The sequence below is a fragment of the Chelmon rostratus genome, chromosome 11 (assembly GCF_017976325.1).
Source record: "Chelmon rostratus isolate fCheRos1 chromosome 11, fCheRos1.pri, whole genome shotgun sequence".
Classification (NCBI taxonomy): domain Eukaryota; kingdom Metazoa; phylum Chordata; class Actinopteri; order Chaetodontiformes; family Chaetodontidae; genus Chelmon; species Chelmon rostratus.
Window position 1 is genome coordinate 15,052,432 of NC_055668.1, and position 19,227 is coordinate 15,071,658.

General features: G+C 41.3%; 1 protein-coding gene across 2 annotated transcripts in view; it reads left to right on the plus strand.

The window, feature by feature from the left end:
- The window catches only part of kcnma1a (potassium large conductance calcium-activated channel, subfamily M, alpha member 1a), a 129,636-nt gene that overhangs the window by 85,234 nt on the left and 25,175 nt on the right, over nt 1-19,227 (plus strand). The window contains exons 10-19 of one of the 2 annotated variants that reach the window (XM_041947963.1): nt 1,248-1,358; nt 1,493-1,598; nt 1,964-2,046; nt 2,126-2,195; nt 2,827-2,982; nt 3,500-3,609; nt 3,793-3,861; nt 5,098-5,109; nt 8,138-8,224; nt 8,307-8,383. In XM_041947963.1, coding sequence (XP_041803897.1) covers nt 1,248-1,358; nt 1,493-1,598; nt 1,964-2,046; nt 2,126-2,195; nt 2,827-2,982; nt 3,500-3,609; nt 3,793-3,861; nt 5,098-5,109; nt 8,138-8,224; nt 8,307-8,383 — 881 coding nt within the window. The remainder of the gene's footprint in view (nt 1-1,247; nt 1,359-1,492; nt 1,599-1,963; nt 2,047-2,125; nt 2,196-2,826; nt 2,983-3,499; nt 3,610-3,792; nt 3,862-5,097; nt 5,110-8,137; nt 8,225-8,306; nt 8,384-19,227) is intronic. The other variant, XM_041947962.1, reaches the window with a different exon arrangement.

Here is a 19,227-nt window from a genome sequence, read left to right on the forward strand (position 1 = left end):
GACCATTGTCATTACACAGATTGCCTTACAGGTCTCTATAGGGTAATCAGGGTGTCTGCCGTGTGTCCACACTAATCCATGTCAATATACGGGCTGGATTCTACTGAGCATGTTTGGATTTCTCATTTAGGGGTTTGACAGTAAGACTTGGTGACATTTAACTTTAACTTCTGAAGGGTGGCTCAGCTTACCACAGTGCAAATGAACCATATAAAGTGTCTTCACTCATAACCATATGATGGTTGAGTACTGATAGTAACAGTGTTTTTAGGATTACTTTCCCAGTGTTTTAATAACAACAGCTTCTCTTACTTTATTGACGGACTTATAACAGTGTTAGAATTACATTAAAGGAGCAACATCACCTAAAATCTTAACATGACTTTTAAAGAAAATGAATCAAAAATAATGTTTTTATAAAAAGTGACTCATTTATGATGCAGGAAATGATTCCTCTCAGTTCTGGGACACTAAAACGTAATATCTACAGAAGCACCACAAGTCTCATCGTTGAGGCAGATAAGTTTTCAATAAGACTTCCACCCGAACTGTCCAAATGACTCATCTTGACCTTTGATCACTCTGGCCTGCAGTGCAGTCAGAGGACAAACACGGTCACAACCTCAGCTCAAAAATTGCTCCCATCTACCGTCGCGCTCACTGCTGCAATCAGCCCTGCGCACCGACTGACAGACCCCTCCACTGTAATGCACCTCATGTTTTGCCAGGGGACCCGTCAAATACTCCGAGGCCCTGTTTAGAATTTGTGTCAACCACAGGCCTCCAAATCACTTTGAAAGTTTTTAGCAATGTTCTGTATAAAAGCACAAGCATACTGATGTACATGTCTTTGTCAACATCCATTCAGCTCACAAAGGGGTGGTTTGGCTGAAGGGACAGTTTTTATATTGAGAACGGATGACAATCCAACCACTGTGGGCTGTGTGATTATATCTTAGATTTTCTAAAGTGGTTCAGAGTTGAGTGTTTGATTGCACTTGTCGTGCAGAATTTGACCACATTCATTACATGGGGGAAAATATTCACTTTTATGGCAAGAAAGATATAATTCAGTTACTTGTTTGCTTTGAAAAGACATTTCTTGACATGTATATAGATTTTTTTTTCAGCCTATAGTTGAGTTAGATGTTAGAGTGCTTTGGTTTGACTGATTATCTTTGGGAGACATGCCAGTGTCTGCAGTGATTTATGTTGCCCACTCAAGATGATTTCTTCCCCCCTTCCAGGCATATTGTGGTCTGTGGTCATATTACCCTCGAAAGTGTCTCCAACTTCCTCAAAGACTTCCTACACAAGGACAGGGATGATGTCAATGTAGAAATTGTTTTTCTCCATAAGTAAGTTAATTTTTTCTTCCTCGCCATGTGTAGGTTTGCAGAACACATTGTTAGAAACAATACGCAGTCAGCCTGTATATGTATGCTGTACCCGTGCATGCACTGACCCGTCTCCTCTCTTCTCTGTGTATCAGTATTTCCCCTAATCTTGAGCTGGAAGCCTTGTTCAAACGTCACTTTACCCAAGTAGAGTTCTACCAGGGATCTGTTCTCAACCCTCATGATCTGGCCAGAGTGAAGGTACAGTCGGTGACAGGGGAGATGAAATCGCATAAAATGAACAGTTGTTGAATTTCCGTGTAGATTATATTTGACAGATTAAGAGCAAAATTCCATTTAGTGAATCAGTCATTTTGGCAGTATAGGGAGATCCTTTTAATTTGTTTCATTTCTTAAACGAAATGGATCAAGACAGAAGAGAGAAAAGAGAGGAAAAAACAGCTTTGATCAGCAGTATGAATAATTGTACCACCGCTTGCTGAGGTTAAACCCACTAATTTGTTTAATTTTATGTGAGAAAGACTTACAGAAGCACTCAGTGCTGGTTAATAAATACTGACACGTAGTATATTAACATATCTGTCTGTTTGGTCCTTGACGCATAGATCGAGTCAGCAGATGCCTGCCTAATCCTAGCCAACAAATATTGTGCAGATCCTGATGCTGAAGATGCCTCAAACATCATGAGGTACTGCACTCTCTGGGCTTTGAAATCAGTGGAAACTGACTAGGTAGAAGTGTTAACATTTTCCTTTTTCATCCTCTAGGGTTATTTCGATCAAGAACTACCATCCTAAAATCAGAATAATCACACAAATGCTCCAGTATCACAACAAGGTAAGACGGTTTGGTGCCCTGGGATGCGTAGGGCTGACCTCTGTCCTCCCCCCTAGGTAGAACGTTGAGTAGTTTGATAGTTGGTTTAATTATTGGATAATTAATTATTGAATTAATGAAAATACTATTGTTACACTCATTGACCGTTGCACATTTGCTTCTGTACATGACAGACATAGGATGTGATTACACGTCTGAGACTTGGCTTAAAACTAAATGCAACAGTGTTAGTAAATCCCAAATTAATGATTTACTATCAAATTACTGCCTTCTAAGCATAGAATTGCTTTATGGTGATCCAAAGGAAAATTTTCACATTCTGGGAAATATGCTTATTCCAAAAACCACAATTTGCCATTTGAGCTTGTGTCCTGGTCAGGATAGCACGCTACCCTGTGTTTCCAGTCTTTGTGCAAAGCTAAGATAAGCTAAGCTAATAGGCTGCTGGCTGTAGCTTTGCGTTTACCATCCAGACATGAGAGCGGTATTAATCTTCTCATCTAATGCTAACTGTCCACCAGAAGGCGAGTTAGCATATTTCCCAGAAAGTCAAAGCGCTCCTTTAAGAAATACGAAGCATTTTCTTAGTTTTGTGCATCTTGTGACCTCCTCCGTCTGTCATGTGATGAAGGCCCATCTGCTGAACATTCCAAGCTGGAACTGGAAGGAGGGTGATGATGCTATCTGCCTGGCGGAGCTGAAGGCGGGCTTCATTGCCCAGAGCTGTCTGGCCCAGGGCCTGTCCACAATGCTCGCCAACCTCTTCTCCATGAGGTCCTTCATTGAGGTAACACAGAGGACGACATTAGCTTGCCTTGTCTCCTTCACTCCCTCTGAACAGACTGAAGTAATATTGATGCATTTTTGTGAATTAGATGATTTATTCGGGGATTGGAGGTGAGGGTGGAGTAAGTGGATACAGTAGGTTCTCTGCTGACGGATGGACTAGATCTATCAAATGCAGCGCGTTCCCCGGGAAATTTTGACATCTTTGTCCAGAGAAAGACTTCCATTAGAGTGTTTTCAGTCATCCTGGCACGTCATATTTTACTGTGACATTTCATATGGAATCTGTTCAGTGTTTCTGTGGCTAAAAATTGACGAGGTGCTCGTCTCTATCAAAGAACTGTTCTCATGTCATAAAGATGATGGATCAGCTTATAATGACCAGGCTGATGTTGTGCGGCGGAACATCTGCAGACCACATTGGGCCGCTATTGGCAGGAAAACTAGTGTTGCTTTTTTCTTCCTTTTTTTTTTTTTAAATCCTCACATGTGACATTTCCGTGCTTGTTTTTTGTCAGATTGAGGAGGACACATGGCAGAAGTATTACCTAGAAGGAGTGGCTAATGAGATGTACACAGAGTATTTGTCCAGTGCCTTTGTGGGCCTCTCCTTCCCCACTGTCTGTGAGTAAGTATCTCTCTTTCCCCACTCAGCAAGCCCACTGACAGTGGTAGGTAGCTAACAGTTCTGAAGTGAGGGGGAAAAAAAGAGAAAACGGGACTGTGGGGATGTGAATTTCAAAGGTGTTTGAACACATCATTCATTTGCTCATTCTCCTGCTCTCCTCTAATGAGTGCACGTGTGTTACAGGTTGTGTTACGTGAAGCTGAAGCTGTTGCTAATTGCCATCGAATACAAGTCTGAGCAGAGAGAGAGCAGGTTTGTACGCTGGATCTTTCTTCAAATAACACTCAGATACGATTGTGGTGAAACTGTGTGACTTGCTTCCAGTGGCTCTTCTAACAAAATATCTCACATTTTTCCCTAAATCCTCTTTGCAGCTTTAATCACAGTTGATATTTGTGCTACATTTGATGACATTAAGTTGGTGCAGACCAGTATGAGTCATTTTTTCAGCCGTGTGCTTATGGGTTCAATTTGTTTCTGAAACAGTAAACACGCGGTGCCTTCCTTAATGACACGAAGCATCAGTTTATTCCTCACTTCAGTGTCTCGCCACCTTAAAAAACTTAATGATAAAAAAAAAAATGGATGTATGGATGAGCACCAAAAACAAATCACTCATTTATGGCCTCATGGCTTAACGTTCCACAAAATGTGATTGAAATCTGGTAACATTTCTTTGAGATGTTTGCTATTTGGCAAACAAATAAATGGGACTGATAAAACTGACTGTGTGTCCTTGGTGGAGGTAACTACATAGTGTTAGGTAACTGCTGTGTCACACGTACTGGCCTCTCTGGGGGTCTTATTTTGCCTATATTGTGCTGTCAGCTCAGAGAAGCTTTGACACCTGAATAATCATCAAAATTTCATGTCATGTGTTTCTTTAACTTGATTCTATTGTGTCCCTGTTCAGTCTGTACGATAACCACTAACACTGCATCAGTGTCAGTCTTATCACCAATAACAACATGAAGTGCTATTTTTCCAGTTATCTCAAATTGCCAAATCCCACCCACCCTTCCCCATTCACCTGTGTCAAATGTTTTTTTTTTTGTGTACTGGCCAGGATGCTTTGCAAGTGATGGCAAGCTAAAACCAAACTTAACTACTTCCACGTGACGACACTGCTAGTTTTATCTCACTCTGGCATAATTTATTATGATGATTTTGATGATGCCGCACTTCATTTTTCTTGTGCCTGCAGCAACAGTTTTCAGTGCCATTTGACTTAATGGCATCCTTGTCAAAAGATAACCACGAAGTCGAACAGAAATTAGCAAACAGTTATTTTTAGGTGCAAGGACCTCACCATCGGACAAGCATGAAATGACTGAATTGTGTGTCTGTGCAGAGTTGCGTCACCTGCTGCTAAATAAGGCGTACCTGCTGCAGTAAATAGGCAGAGAAACGTTAGTAACAATCATATTCTCCTCTTCGTTTATGTTCATGATAACTGTTTGATTTGAGGTTTTTTCTTGTTGTTTGCAGAAGCCGAAAGCGGTATGCCCTCTACCTTATCTTACTACCAAAGTTCCACCCAATCTCCACCACTTTAAAGCTTCTGACTTTGGGAGTTTCCCCCAAGGATATTTTTCCAAACCCTATCTCACAGGCCTCTTTTTCTAACTCTTTTTTATGGTGTCCCTTGTGCTTAATGCACTAACTTCTTTGCAGGCAGAGAGAGGATAGATAAATTGGACGTGTTTGTAGAAGTGCTGTTTCTTTGTCTTTGCTGTTGTCGGTGTACCAAGGCCAAACGCTCACCCTCTCCATATCTACCTCTTATTTGATCTTTTCAGTTTTGTCCTTTACCAGTCCTTTGCTTAGTTGATTTCTCTCACTTTCAGTTCTTTTTCAGTGTCGCTCAGTCGTTATCCTACTGTATGTGAGCTTTGCCAAGCTGATTATTCCACTCATGGTGTTTTTAAATCATTGCCAGAACAGTGCTTCATGGTTCTGTGACTCAGACTCAGTGAGGAGTTTGTATACACATATCTTAGCCCTCAGATGTGGTGTCGATAAGCACTGATAATCTGTTGTTCTACACTTTGGATGTAATCTTGAAGTAAATTGACTGATTATCTGCCGTTGCTGTAGGCAGTGGCTGATATAACAGCATGTCTTTTTCTCCATGGTTTTATTACACCAGCAGCACCTCACCGATCTTTGCTTTTTCTCCATCACTTCACACACTAGGAAAGGCATGGAGCTGTTGAATTTGGATAGCATTAAGTTTATCCAAACTGAAATTTAATAACCGTAGGCCACAATGTTCACAAGTGCCCCACATTTCACTTTTGCATTCCATCACCCTCTCATGTTCTCAGTGCTGAACGTATATCCATCTGTGCATGTCGTACGTGCGTCTGCGTACGTGTGTGACCACGTTGGGAGGGAGCGTTCGTGTATGGATGGATGTGTGTGTTTGTGTGTGTGTGTGTGTGTGTGTGTGTGTGTGTGTGTGCGCGCGCGTGCATTTTTGTGCGTCTCACCCACTTTGTACAGTCATGCTCGTGCGTCTCTCGAGTAGATGTTCTTAAGTGAGGTCACTTCCTGTCAGTTTGGTGTTTGAGAAACAATCCAACTGCACAGAAGTTACTGCAACCGTCTGCATCTACATACCTGTCCCTATACCTGTACTGCAGTGGCTATGCCTTTCTGTTTGATTATTGTCCTCTTCATGCTGTTTGGTAACTGCATGCTATGACACTATCACATAAGGTGTTTGATGCCTGCCTTGTTGCTCACAATATGAGGTTTTGATGCTTTCTAAGCTTCTATTCACCAGTTTGCACCTGACCGAAGAGAAAATGTCTTGGACAGATACATGTGTAAAATCTCAGATTTGGGCAGCAATGTTTGTGGAACTGTCTTGATTTGATCTGTTTTCTTTCATTTATTTTCACTAAAGAGCATGCAAGGCGCAACGCCTGTTTACTTCTCTGGGGGCCATTCAATCTGAGCGAATGTTCGATGCTATTTTACTTCTTGCACAGAAAAAGTGTGGAAAGAAAAATCTGATCTGCATGAGTGGTGCAATTTGATCGCAGCCCGATATGTATATGGATTCAATTGCTCCCTTAATATTTTTGTTTATTTTCTCCAATGTAGCCTTTTCCAGAGCCCAGAGGAAAGATGTAGTAAGATTGATGTTTTCTTAGATGCACTAGTTCACTTCTGCTCCTCTGAGTCGACACCGATAATACTCACTTTTAAAATAAGTCACTTAAACATCACAAAATAGCTGTTTAATATTCAGAGATTTGAAACAAGTAGGTAAGAAAGATGTTGCCCCAACACTGACAGTATTGCTGTCAAAAACGTGCAAGCGTTTAAAATGGAGTAAACGAGAAAAGAAGTTCATCATCTTTCATCTGGGCTCGTATTTCGAAGGAGTGTGACCCTTAAAGGTGTGTGGGTTCAGTGTTTTGATTTAGTTCACACTCACATCATTGATGATTGTTGCCCACAGGTGACCATTAATGACCAGGGTGTGTGTGCGTGTGTGTGAGCGTACAGTATGTGTGTGTGGTGTCAACTCTTTGTCTCAGTCTAATTAATGGGGAATGATACAGCCAGTCGCCTAAAGTGCTTCTAGGGTGTTTAATTGAATCCCACTCGTAATAAAAATGATTTAACTAATGTATCCCATGATATTTATTTTTCGTGCAGCTGTTGTTCAGCATGCCGTAATGCATTTTTATTAGAGTTGTGCCTTTGAATATAAATATAATGCATAGAATATAACATTTTAAGTCCTTATTGGCCTTGCAGGACATGCATAATTGTTTTCACGCTATAACTCACCAGAGCAGAGTAGCTGCTCCTTTTTAGAGGATTTAATCCAACTGTGGACTTAACTCCGCCACTTGTTAGCAATCCTATAGACTACAGTAGAGTCATTGAGCAGAATCAGCATGATACCGACCAGAAAAAGAGCTGTTCATTCCCTTACATCCCACTGTCAAATACTAACCCAGATAACGACACTTACTGCACATTCTTTGTACTACAGCCATGTCTCAGTGGCCCTCATGATGTTTGTTTTGACTAGATGACTTTATTCGAACGCTGGGACTAAAACCACTCCATGGCCATAATTTTAATTCTTTCCGCTCTTGTCCCTTTACTCGTACCTCTCTGTCCCCCTTCTCACTCCAGGGCCAACCAATACCATTCTGTAGAGAAAATAATTAAAATTCAATGTGCGATCATGCTGTTCACACATTCTGTCCATCCGTGTGAGTATCACATCAGCAAATTGCCCAGAAACACAGGGGCCGGTTTGTTTTTATGATAACACAAAAGATGCAGCACAACAGAGCAAAGCAAGCTCTCAAAATGTAAGCAGGGATGATGTGTTGATGCAAAAAACCCCCAAAACAGTCCAGATAAGCGCAGTGCAGGTCCGATTTACGGCTTCAACAAAGTGTGTGTACCATTCCTCTTGATTAGCGTGTCGTGTGCATGAACTGAGTGTTGTCCGGAAGTTAACGAGCATGATGTGTCTATTTCTCTGACTACCCAGCATCCTCATCAACCCGGGCAACCATGTCAAGATGCAGGAGGGAACACTGGGATTCTTTATCGCCAGTGATGCCAAAGAAGTAAAGAGGTAATCCGGCCATCCCGACGAGCAGCTGATTACGTAGGCTGAGTATTTGGAGTGCTAAACATTTTTACTGTGTCACTTTTAGAGCATTTTTCTACTGCAAAGCTTGTCATGACGACATCACAGACCCTAAGCGGATCAAGAAGTGTGGCTGCAAACGACGTGAGTAGCTGCGCCTCTATTTTGCCCCATGGATGCCCCTCCTTCCCTTCCTCTCACTCCAAATCCTACCTGTGGGTCTGTCTGCCTCATTATACTTAAGGTTCTACTCGCGTGCACACTAATATTACACCCCTCATTGTGTCGTTGTTCTTCTGCACTGTGGCACTGTGTTTGTAAAGGTAATATGTGTTGTCACACCATTATGCCCTCAGGAAAGTGTTTATTATGGGTCCCATTTAAACTTTCATAACATCCATTATGGTACGATCATCAGCCAGTATTTGATTTGCTTTTTTCCTAGTTTGAAATGTAGGAGTTGTCATCTTTGAGTGTGGTTTCCTTTTGGTTTAACCATTGAATCACTACTTTATCCATGCAAACTGAGAACATATAGCAGCGAGTGAAACTTGATCTGAAAAAGTAGATTATTATTGCTTACTTATTTTGCAGCTATAAAGTAAAAAAAATCTACAGTAAGATAAGTGTGTTACTGTAAACCCACTCCTGTATGAGAAGCTAAAATTATACATATCAGCCAGAATACTGAGACTTGTACCATTCGTAGTTTATTCTGCATGAAGCAATGAGTCTTTCTTTGCAATATTAGTGCATATGACCTGCTGTTTTATATTCTTATTACATGTAAATGCCTCCATGAGAGTATCTGAGAGTACTGAGCTCAGTCGCTCATGCACACATGATATGAATAGTCATAGACATAATGTGTTGTTGACTGTTAAATTTAAGACTTTTCACAATACACACATGCCCTTGTCAGATGGATAGTCTCTGCTCTTTTTCATGCAGACATAACATTGCCATTAAGGCAGGAACAGCTCATGAATATAGCCTGACCTATGTACAGCAGTCACTTGTCAGGACACGTTAGCCACTGGATAAATAATTCAGGTGAATTTCCCATATTTCCACAAAAGGTCACAGACAATTACAGTAAGCAGCCTGATACAGACGCAGCCTGGTTTTAAAATAGATACCCACCATTTCCTCCTTTTGTCTGTGTCATTTCAATTATTCAGACATGTTTTTCCTCCCGCAGCTCAATAAAATCAGCAGACCTTTCACACTCTGGTTTCATTTAGATAAACTGTTTGCTTCTCTTTGCTTTCTTAACATCTTCATGTCTCAGACTCCCGTGATGGACACGCCGTTATGTTTTATCTTATTACAGTTGTTGCCGACAAGAGAGTTGCATTTAGAAAGATGACAGTTCCATTACAGCAATGGAAGTCTGTGTCTATATAGTATGTTCTGTTCTATCATGTTTTGTTCTCTTCTGTTGTTTTTCCCATGTTTCTTTATGACCAGTGACACACTTTTGATGTATTTCCTTCCCTGCTGCCATTGGAAAACGCCACTTTATTTTAACTACTCACTGGTAGTGATTTATTGTGAGTAAAAAGAAAATGGGTGTACTATTACCCAGAGTGCAGTGCAAGTGTTTTTATTTTTTATTTTTTTATCCTCTTCAGCAAATAGTATACTGTATCTATGTTGCATGTACCAGTGTAGCTTCTGCATCCCTCTCCTCGCCTCTCATTTCTACACTGTGTTCAGACCAGACCAAAACCAAAACAGCAGAAATCAAACTCACACCAGTGTCAGGCCTGATGCTCTTAGTACTTGGAAATGACAATCAAAATAGTGTGACTTAATCGGATGTGGCCAGCGAGCTCTGCAGTTTTTCCTCACTATTTGATCATCAAAGTCTTATTTGGCATTTGGAAGCCAATCTGCTGCAAGTCTTATGCCATTACCCATGATTAACCTCCTTATAGTGTCATGCTCCAAGGAAGTTCAGAGGAACGTAATAAAAATCTGACATGTCATGCAGTAATCATAGATTTAGAAGAGCTAACACAAGGGGAAGAAAATTAACAAGGTTTAAATTGATCTGCTTTCTGTCAAAGGAAGTTTTGTATGTAGCTGCGCTTCCAGAGAGCAGAAAATGTCCTTGTGGGAAGTTCTGTAAATCCTAATGAGTAAGGTTGCCAAAGCACAATCAAAACAATCTGGTCTCCCCTTTGCCCCACTTCTCTGTGATCTCAGCCCCTTCCTAAACTCTGGGTCCTCGCCCTGCTCGGGCTGAGGTTACAGAGAGCATCAGTTCCTCTCAGAATTGAAATGTCACCACGCCAGTCTTGTGCATTTCAAATCTGGACAGTTGTTGGGCCCTTTTACTGTTTTTGTTTTATTTTTATTTTTTTTTAACTCGCTACACTGGATGAAAAAGTCCACTCGCTATACACAGTAGCAGTTGCCATTGTATTAGATTGCCACTAGATGGCGGTGCCATGCCAGAGTCATGTCCAGTGATACAACATTTCAGATGGTGATGTCTGCAGAGGAAACTCGAGTCCCCTGAAACCTGTTCAGCAAAAATGCAAGGCTTGGTGTGTTTCTGTGCATCGGGATAATACATTTACTCAAAAATTGAATCTAAAGTTTGACAAGATTCATCATTTTGAAGTCCTTAATGTTTAATTTTTACATGATATGGTGCCATTGCGGTTTGGTGAGGAATCTGCCTTTCCAAGGAAGAAAGCATTTGGCACTTTATGCCTCTACTGTAACAATCTGCCATCCACTGAGTTCATTATTGCTCAAAAGTTTAACTCTATGATCTTATTTGTCCTTGCACTCTTGCTGAATAAGGATGCTTTAGGGGCATATATATATCAGAGTGGTGCTTTCTTTGGGACATCCTTCCTATTCAACATAGCGCCCTGATAGCTTCTGTTTGAGTAAGCCCTGCCTTGGTGGATTACAGGAGATGGTGACTGATCAAACCCATGCAGACAGTTTATCAGGGCAGCCGTCATGTTGAATCTTCCAATAGGAATGCCCTGAAATGGACACCTTACAATTCTGGGCCAGAATCTGGGTATTTGTGAAGTCAGAAGTCAAAGACATCGTCAGTGTGTGTGCGTGTGTGTCTTGTGTTTTCCATGACTCCCCTTCCATGTGTCAATAATCTACATTATAACATACATATACTGTTGTCCGAAAGCCCAGGCGAAAACTCTGAAGTAAAGCAGTATCAGCATGCAGTTATAGCCTCGCTGCACTTGTCTGCCATGCCCCCAAAACTGTTTCAACACTGTGAACAGTTATCTCTGTACCTCCCCTTGTTGCTGAGGCCAAAACTACATTTACTGCATGCTTATTACATGCTCATAAGGCACATGTGCATGCCACAGGATACAACAGTCCCTGATGCCTTCATCCCAGAGGTTATGATCTGCATTTCCCATTCTTTCCTTGGCCAGAAGCTGAAACTTAGTACTTCATTCAAGATCTTATTTTCCGATGTGACTCAGAGTCAAAGATGCTGAAAGTGTCTCTGCAAAGGTGCCAGACAGTATAAGTCTGCTGTCTGTTTGCACCTTAGCAATGAGGGAATGGGGACCAGGGACTGTTTCTGCTCAGAGTCACAGCAATCTAGATGTGCCACTCTGGGGACTTTCACTCCCGCTTCCCTCGGGGTTCAGAGCTTCACACACAGCCTCACACACACACGTCACATAGACAGGAAGCTTACTGTAGTTCGGCTGCAGGCTGACAAGTAGTTAAGGAGTTTTTTGCTGTGTAATACTACTTGTACAAGAGCACCTAGGCTCCGAACAGCATTTTTTTTTACAAGAATGGTAATTGAAAAAAAAAAAATCATCAATGAGATACTTGTAAAAGTGAAATGCATTTTCCCCTTAATTTTGACCAATGACAGTGAATTTGGAAATCCCGGAAGAGAGACGCTTAGTTACCCTACTTATTGTAAAGTGTGAAGGCAGTTAAAAATGATCAGCACATATTTTTTACCTCAATAATTTAAAGAATCGAAATGAAAAACGACGACTGCAGTGGTGTCATCGTTAACATTTGCCACCATGGTCATACCAGACCATGTATGGCTGTACTGTTAGAATCCCTGTAAACAATTCTGCATTTCATTAATTATCAATTAACATTTGTCATGAAGAAAAACATTATTTCCTCCCCTTAAATTGACACAATCACAGAAGGGCGACACACATTCTTTGCTCGGACACACCGTTAATGCACACGTTAGGGTGAAGCGTCCCTTGGGGGAGTGGAGCAGTGAAGCTGTAGGTTTGAATACACATAGCATGAACTGGCCAGTCTAGACTAGTAGAATAGTGTGATGCCATGGACAGAGCCGCTACAGCTGCATGATGGGATACAGGTACGTGATCCACTCCTTTAGCCAAATGGATAGAGGATGTACAAATGTATGAAACATTGTATGAGGTTTGCTGCTGAAGACATTGCTCATGCCTCTCTTCCCTGAATGCCTCCCTCCCTCTCCCCTTTCTCCTCACCCCTCTTTCCCACTGTTATAGTTTTGCCTTTTGACCTGTTACAGCCTTAGCACACAGCTTGACCTCTCGGGACGAGAAATAAGGCGCTGGCATACAATTATTATATTCTTGAATGCTACTTTTAATATTGTTGTAGTGTGTCCAAATTGTACTCACGCTTTCTCTGACAAGAAATGAAAAAAATTAATTAATTGGACGACTTGTTGAGGTAAAAGTAATAGGATTTTTAAAGAAATCTCGGCGTTTCGAGTGTTTTTATTGAATCTTGGGGCTCAAGTCTGTGGAAGAAGGGTGTCTAAGGCTTGCATTTTCTGATGAAGTTACCTTCCGACTTCCCCCTGGATGAATATTTCTCCTTTTGCCATTAACCTGCTGCTTTTCCTCTCCTCTCATCCCAAAACATGACTGTAGCCAAGATGTCCGTCTACAAACGAATGAAACTGGCATGTTGTTTTGATTGCGGCCGTTCAGAGCAAGACTGCTCTTGCATGTCAGGCAGTGTACATAGTAACATGGACACCCTTCAGAGGGCCTACCCACTTTCCTCTGTCTCTGTTCATGATTGCGCAACCACTTTACGTGCCTGTAAGTTACACCGCCCAACACATGCTGTTACGTGTCTGTGGTGTGTGCTCCGTGTATTGTACCATGCAGAGGTACTGTATGTGTACGTGTGTGTCGGTAGTGTTGTCCATGTGGTGTGATCTGTTTAATGTGATTCCATAGTTTGTGTAGTTGTGGCTTACATGAATTTATTTATTTATTTTTGTCCCTGAAAAAGCGATTTATATGTGTATCTATCTGTCTGTCTATCTGTCTGTCATGTTATTTTTAGATCTCGATCTCATTTTCTTTTATTTCCAGTTGAATTTTCATCAGTATTTTTCAGTTGTCATTTTCATGAGTGTAATATGTGTGGTGGGTAAGTGGTGGTGTGGCTCTGTGGTGCTGCTGTACTGTACAGTACTGTAGGTGTTAGACATGTGGCTACCGCATGCTGCATCAGTCATGCAGTTGTGTGATGATATCACTATTGGATTTGATGTGTTTTGAACTGTTTAAGGTAAGATGTGTGTATTTGCAAAAAAAATTGAACATATTGTTGTATTCTCAAGTTTTTTTTTTGCTGCAATTTAATGATAATGTTTGTTAAATTATGTCTTATATCTTTACTTTGAAGGCCGCTACAAGCCTCTGAGTTAACACTGTTTTCAGTTTTTAAGCTTTTCAGTTGAAGCAGCTTTGCCTTTGTTTCACTTCTTTTTTTTTTTTTAACCTGTGACACCACCTTACTGAACACCTGTGCGGAGTTTCAGTTTCGCTTTAATGCTGAAGATAAGAGAAAATCACATCTGAAATGGTGTTTTGAGGATTTCTAACAGTGTTGCCAAGCGTGATAAATGAGGAGCAGTGCACAGATATTAAAACACCTTTTTATCGGTGGCACTAGTTCAGGAAAGTAACTATTAATATCTCATGCAGCTGAAATGCCCTTTCACTCTTTTAGGAAATTATTAAAGAAGAACACAATTAACACTTTTTCTGGACAAAAAGTTTGAAAAATTGTACGTTTTATTGGATAAAATCAACCACTGATCGCAGTTGTCTTTAGTAGCGTAATATGCACTGGAAGACGGGAGGAGAATTAGGAGGAAGGAGAAGAAAAATAAAAAGGGGTTTTGTATAGCAGGAAAAAAGACAAGAAAACAGGTATTGAGAAAAGAGAGAAGAGGAGAGACGGGAAAAAAACACAAAATGAGATCTACGATACAGTGATGTTGGCTTGTTAAAGAAAAGGTAGGAGGACAAAAGCTCCTGGAAGATCCCCTTCCTTTCAATTTCCCTTTTGAGTGGATGGGAAATACTAAATTGTCTGTCAATTAGACATGGCAGCAGTAGGACTAGCTATCAAAGCATGGGGTTCAGACATACAGATCTGATTTCCTTCTCAACATTCTCCCACCGTCTGCCGACTCAGCCTAGATTAGTGTCAAACATGCCATGATGAGTTTGGCTTGGCCTCTTGTAGTTTCGGCCTGCGCTGATATCCCTCGGTACCAATTACTGGCCATTACATGGTTACTGATCTCACTTCTCCCTCAACCCCCTGTAGGATTTCAGGATTTCTCCTCTGTCTTAGATTTCTTTCCCTTTTTAACTCAGACTTTGTCTGAACAAAGTGAGTTTAGTGAAGGAGTGCATTGGGCTTTGTCAGTCAGGGATTGTTGGATTTCCTCTCCCCGTTTCCCGTCTTTTTTCCACCAGACTGAGAGGATAAGACGTCTTTATCCACGATGACTTCATGTGCTTGCACATCTGAACCAGATTTTTCTAGGCCGAGTACTCGGATAATTGATTCCTTGGATAGCGCTCTTTCATTTAATGCATCCTGTGTTCTGATGCAAGTCACATTCAGACCACACAAATAGACAGTACGACACAGACACCTCTTTAATGATGACGCAAACCTCTGTATTGCTTTATGTACTTTAATGACACAATAGATGGTAACACTTTATATTAAGGTACACAAATTCACCAATAACTAGTTGGTTTTTGCATTATTTCATTGTATGCATATTAGAAGAATGTTAGCTCTTTATTAGTCATTATAAAGCCCTTATTAAAGCCTTAATCTGGGGGTTAGGTTGCTATTAAGGGTTAGATTATTTAGTAATTCAAATAATAATTCATGTACAACAACTTCTGTACTTGCTATCAATAAGCAGCAATTAGTAGGTTAGTAAGAGAAATGGACTAGTCCTTATAGAGTATGGTCATGCAGAATGAGGCGTTAAGAAGTGCTTTCTAGTGACTAATAAGGAGCCAATATGTTATTTATTTGCATGCTAATAAGCAACTACTTAATGGTAAATATTTGTACCTTAAAATAAAGTGCTACCCAATATTTAATTAATAGCTATTTTTGATATGCACTGATTCAAGGGGTTTAATGAGGTGAAATAAATTGAAATCGCTCGGCAGTCTTCTGTTTCTACAGATCATACATATAGAAATTCGGCAGTTTGTTCAGGCCATGAATTATTGGAGTGAAAATAAGATGAGACGCGAGCTTGAGTTAGAGGGGAGAACTTCTGCAGATAAAGAGGTGGAAAAATTGGACGGAAGAGAGCAAACGCGAGCAGTTTCTGCTGCTTGTGAGGAGATGAGAATATCGCACAAATTATGTATGTAGATGTGGAAGGGTACAGAAGCATAGTCCCCCCTTTTTGTGGTTGCGCAAACTGATTCTTCAACAATTTAAGCTTAGAAATATTACCTCTCAAGTCGTTCAGCTGATTCAGAAGTGAAGTATTTCCGGTGTGCATGTTAGTTTCACGTGGTCTTTCTTTGTGATCTGACCATCGTCGCAGTCGGCCAGCTTCCCTCTGTGAGAGAAGCTCGAGACGTGACAGCTTTTATATAACGGAGAGGCTGAAGCGACTATAAAGCTGGGCTACGGACAAGGGGTGGAGACCCAGGGCTCTGGAGATGCTTTGGGCTAGTCTACGGCCTTCCGGGCTGCGTGTGTGTGCGCGTGCATGTGCGCGTCTTTGTGTGTGTGTAACGACATGCACTCGTGTCTCTGTGTGTGTGCATGCGTGTGCATCTGCATCTCATTGCTGGGGACCTTATCTATCCTGACACGGAAATTATGTTTGCATTTTCATTTTCCCAGCCCTGCTGGTCCGTCACCAAACTTGCCCTGACAGCTCCTGTCCACCAGGCAGGCTTGGTGTCCCCCCACCCAGCCCCCACTCCCCAACCCTCTGTCCTATGCCGCCTCACTACGCCCCAGATGCTAGCCAGTTAGTCTGCTGCCTCTGCGGTGCGGGCAGATTGCTAGAGACAGATGCCAGGGCCACTGTGGGTCCCTGTTTGAGGATCTGTGTCATAGGCCAGCCCTGGGCCCTCACTGTGACCTTTACTGCTGGAAGAGACTTTAGGAAAGAGTGGGGAGTGTCAGCAGCTCAGAGCTCAGTTCAAGTGCCCACCGTACCACTACTTCTATCGGTACCAGCCTGCAGTACCTCCTCAGTCAAGGTCATAAACTGCATTTCCCAGATGATTAATATTACAGGCATAGGTGGAGACTTGGTCAACCATTTGTAAAGAGATTTTAGTTTAGCACTGAGCCAATGTTTGAAATTCACCTGAGACCTGGCCTGCATGTATATAGCAAGTCTCTTTACATTTGTGCTCTGTCAACGCGGCTGTTTTGGGTAGCGAGTGTCTGCTGTCTGTGTTGTGGACGCCTACATGCACTCAAGTATGTAGCTGCTGCCTTTGTTTCCCATGGTGGCTTCATTTGTTCTGTCTGCAGACGTCACAGTGTTCATCGCATTTAAATCAAAGTGCAAAAAGTCAAAGCATTTAATGAGTTATTGCATTGTTTAATCTAGCACTGAAACTGTTTAACCTCAAATTTAGCTCTTGAATGAATAAAATCAGACATTAGGTTGTCATTACATCTCATTCCAGGTTACACTTTTCTCAAAGCATGGCTCACTCTGAGAATGGACACTTCATTTCATTCACCTGTCTGCCTTTTTTTTTGTGCCATACTTTAATCATCACCACCACCATTTTTCCATGATTTGAATTACTTATACATTTTATTTTTGGTTTATGCCCTCACGCCCTTCACTGACGGTACTTCATCATAGTTACATTTGATTTGATCTCCACCCACCGCTCTTATGTTGATGTCTCTATTTCCTAATGTGTCTGTTTCATTACATCCTCTCTCCCTCTGTGTGACCTGCCACTTGTCTTTGCATTCTCCTCAGCCAAATATAAGTATAATGGATATGTCAGATCACGTAAGTGTGTTTCTCTGTCCTTCTCCATTCTGCTCCAGCTCTGTGTTTAGACTCTAGACCCCTCTATGTCATGTAACATAAATGGTACTGATGCTTTGCTTTAGTATTTGCTTTGTTGTCCCTTATTGCTTTAGAATATTCTCATGTTGTCTTGTGTCTTATACAGAGACAAAGTAAGCTCACAGTTTAACCAGTGTTAAATATCATGTTTAACTCACAAAGGCTGTTTAAGTTATTTATCATTAGATAATTTAACATATATTGATAGGAAATTAAAGTAATTACTCCCTGATATTAATAGCAACTGAACATAAATTATTTTGTGTTTGATAACATCATGTAGTTCCATGAAATATTCTTTTTGTATTGTGCTGCATGTAGCAGCAGATGGCGCTACAACACCAGGGAACAGTGGAAGTCAGAAAGAGGCTGGCGTTCGATTCAAAGCTGATTGCAATTTAGGTAAATCTCTGGCAAATAATTGTTAAATGCATTACCTTTTACTCTACTGGTTAAGAATAAATTTTAGTTTTGAAATGATATTCATCCCCTCTAACATTTCATATGTATATTTTTATTTAATGTATTTGTTCTTATTAGGGACAATGATGTTGAAGACTTTTTGTTTCCCTTTTTGAAAGTAGTGGCTGCCGCTTAGCAGCACTTAGCAGCAGCCATAATATCAGTTTTTCTCTTAGAATTTAACAGTAGCAAAACAACGATGCATGGCGTAAAAAGCTTTTTCATGCAGTTGCAGTGCAGATGAAGAACAAAGCTTGCTCATGCAGCAAACACCGTAGAGGCAAAGCCAGCTTAACTCACATGCAAAAGTAAACATTTTTACTTGTTATTCCTCTGCCTCACCATCCAGTTTACATTGGGTCACGGCGATCTGATAAGGCTTGCATGCAGGACAGTACCATCATGTGATTAGCATTTCAGGAAGGGACAGTTGCCGTCTGGGTTGTTCAGGATGCACAGTGGACCTGCCAGGGCGGTTGAGCGCTCTCTAACGCTGCACGTGTTTGACAAGGGCCAGATGAATCCAGGAGCTATCGGTGGCGCCCCGTAAATCAAGGAGGCAGCTGACGGCCGAGATAAACGTCTGTTTATCGCCCGGGGCCACCCAAGCACGCTCTCTCCTCCAAACAACCAACCAACCACCCTGCCACCAAAGAGAGGAAAAGGGCTCCTCCTCTCCCATTCAACTTTACAGCCCCTTCAATGCATACAAACATACGGCTTGACTCTGCAGCCTCAGCCCAAGTGTGTGTGTGTGTGTGTGTGTGTGTGTGTGTGTGTGTGTGTGTGTGTGTGTGCGCATGTGTGTATGGTGGGTGAACATCAGGTATACACACAGTATTTATTCTCATATTAGACACAGCAGGTTGTCACTGGACATGCTGTCAGTGTTACAGTGAAAATCAGCGTGTAAATGTTCCGTTGAGAACAGAATGACTGCGTCTGTAATGGAATTAAACCACATTTCTGCACACAATCCAAAGGAATCCTTTAAATGCTTAATGCTAAAAGTTTTTGAATTAGTAATATTATAAATTATTAGTTATCGTCTTATATTTGTTGAAATGAAAGGAGTGCGCCGCACATTATGCTTGAACTGACACAATATCTGATTGGATTTGACTGGCTTTAGCCGAGCCGT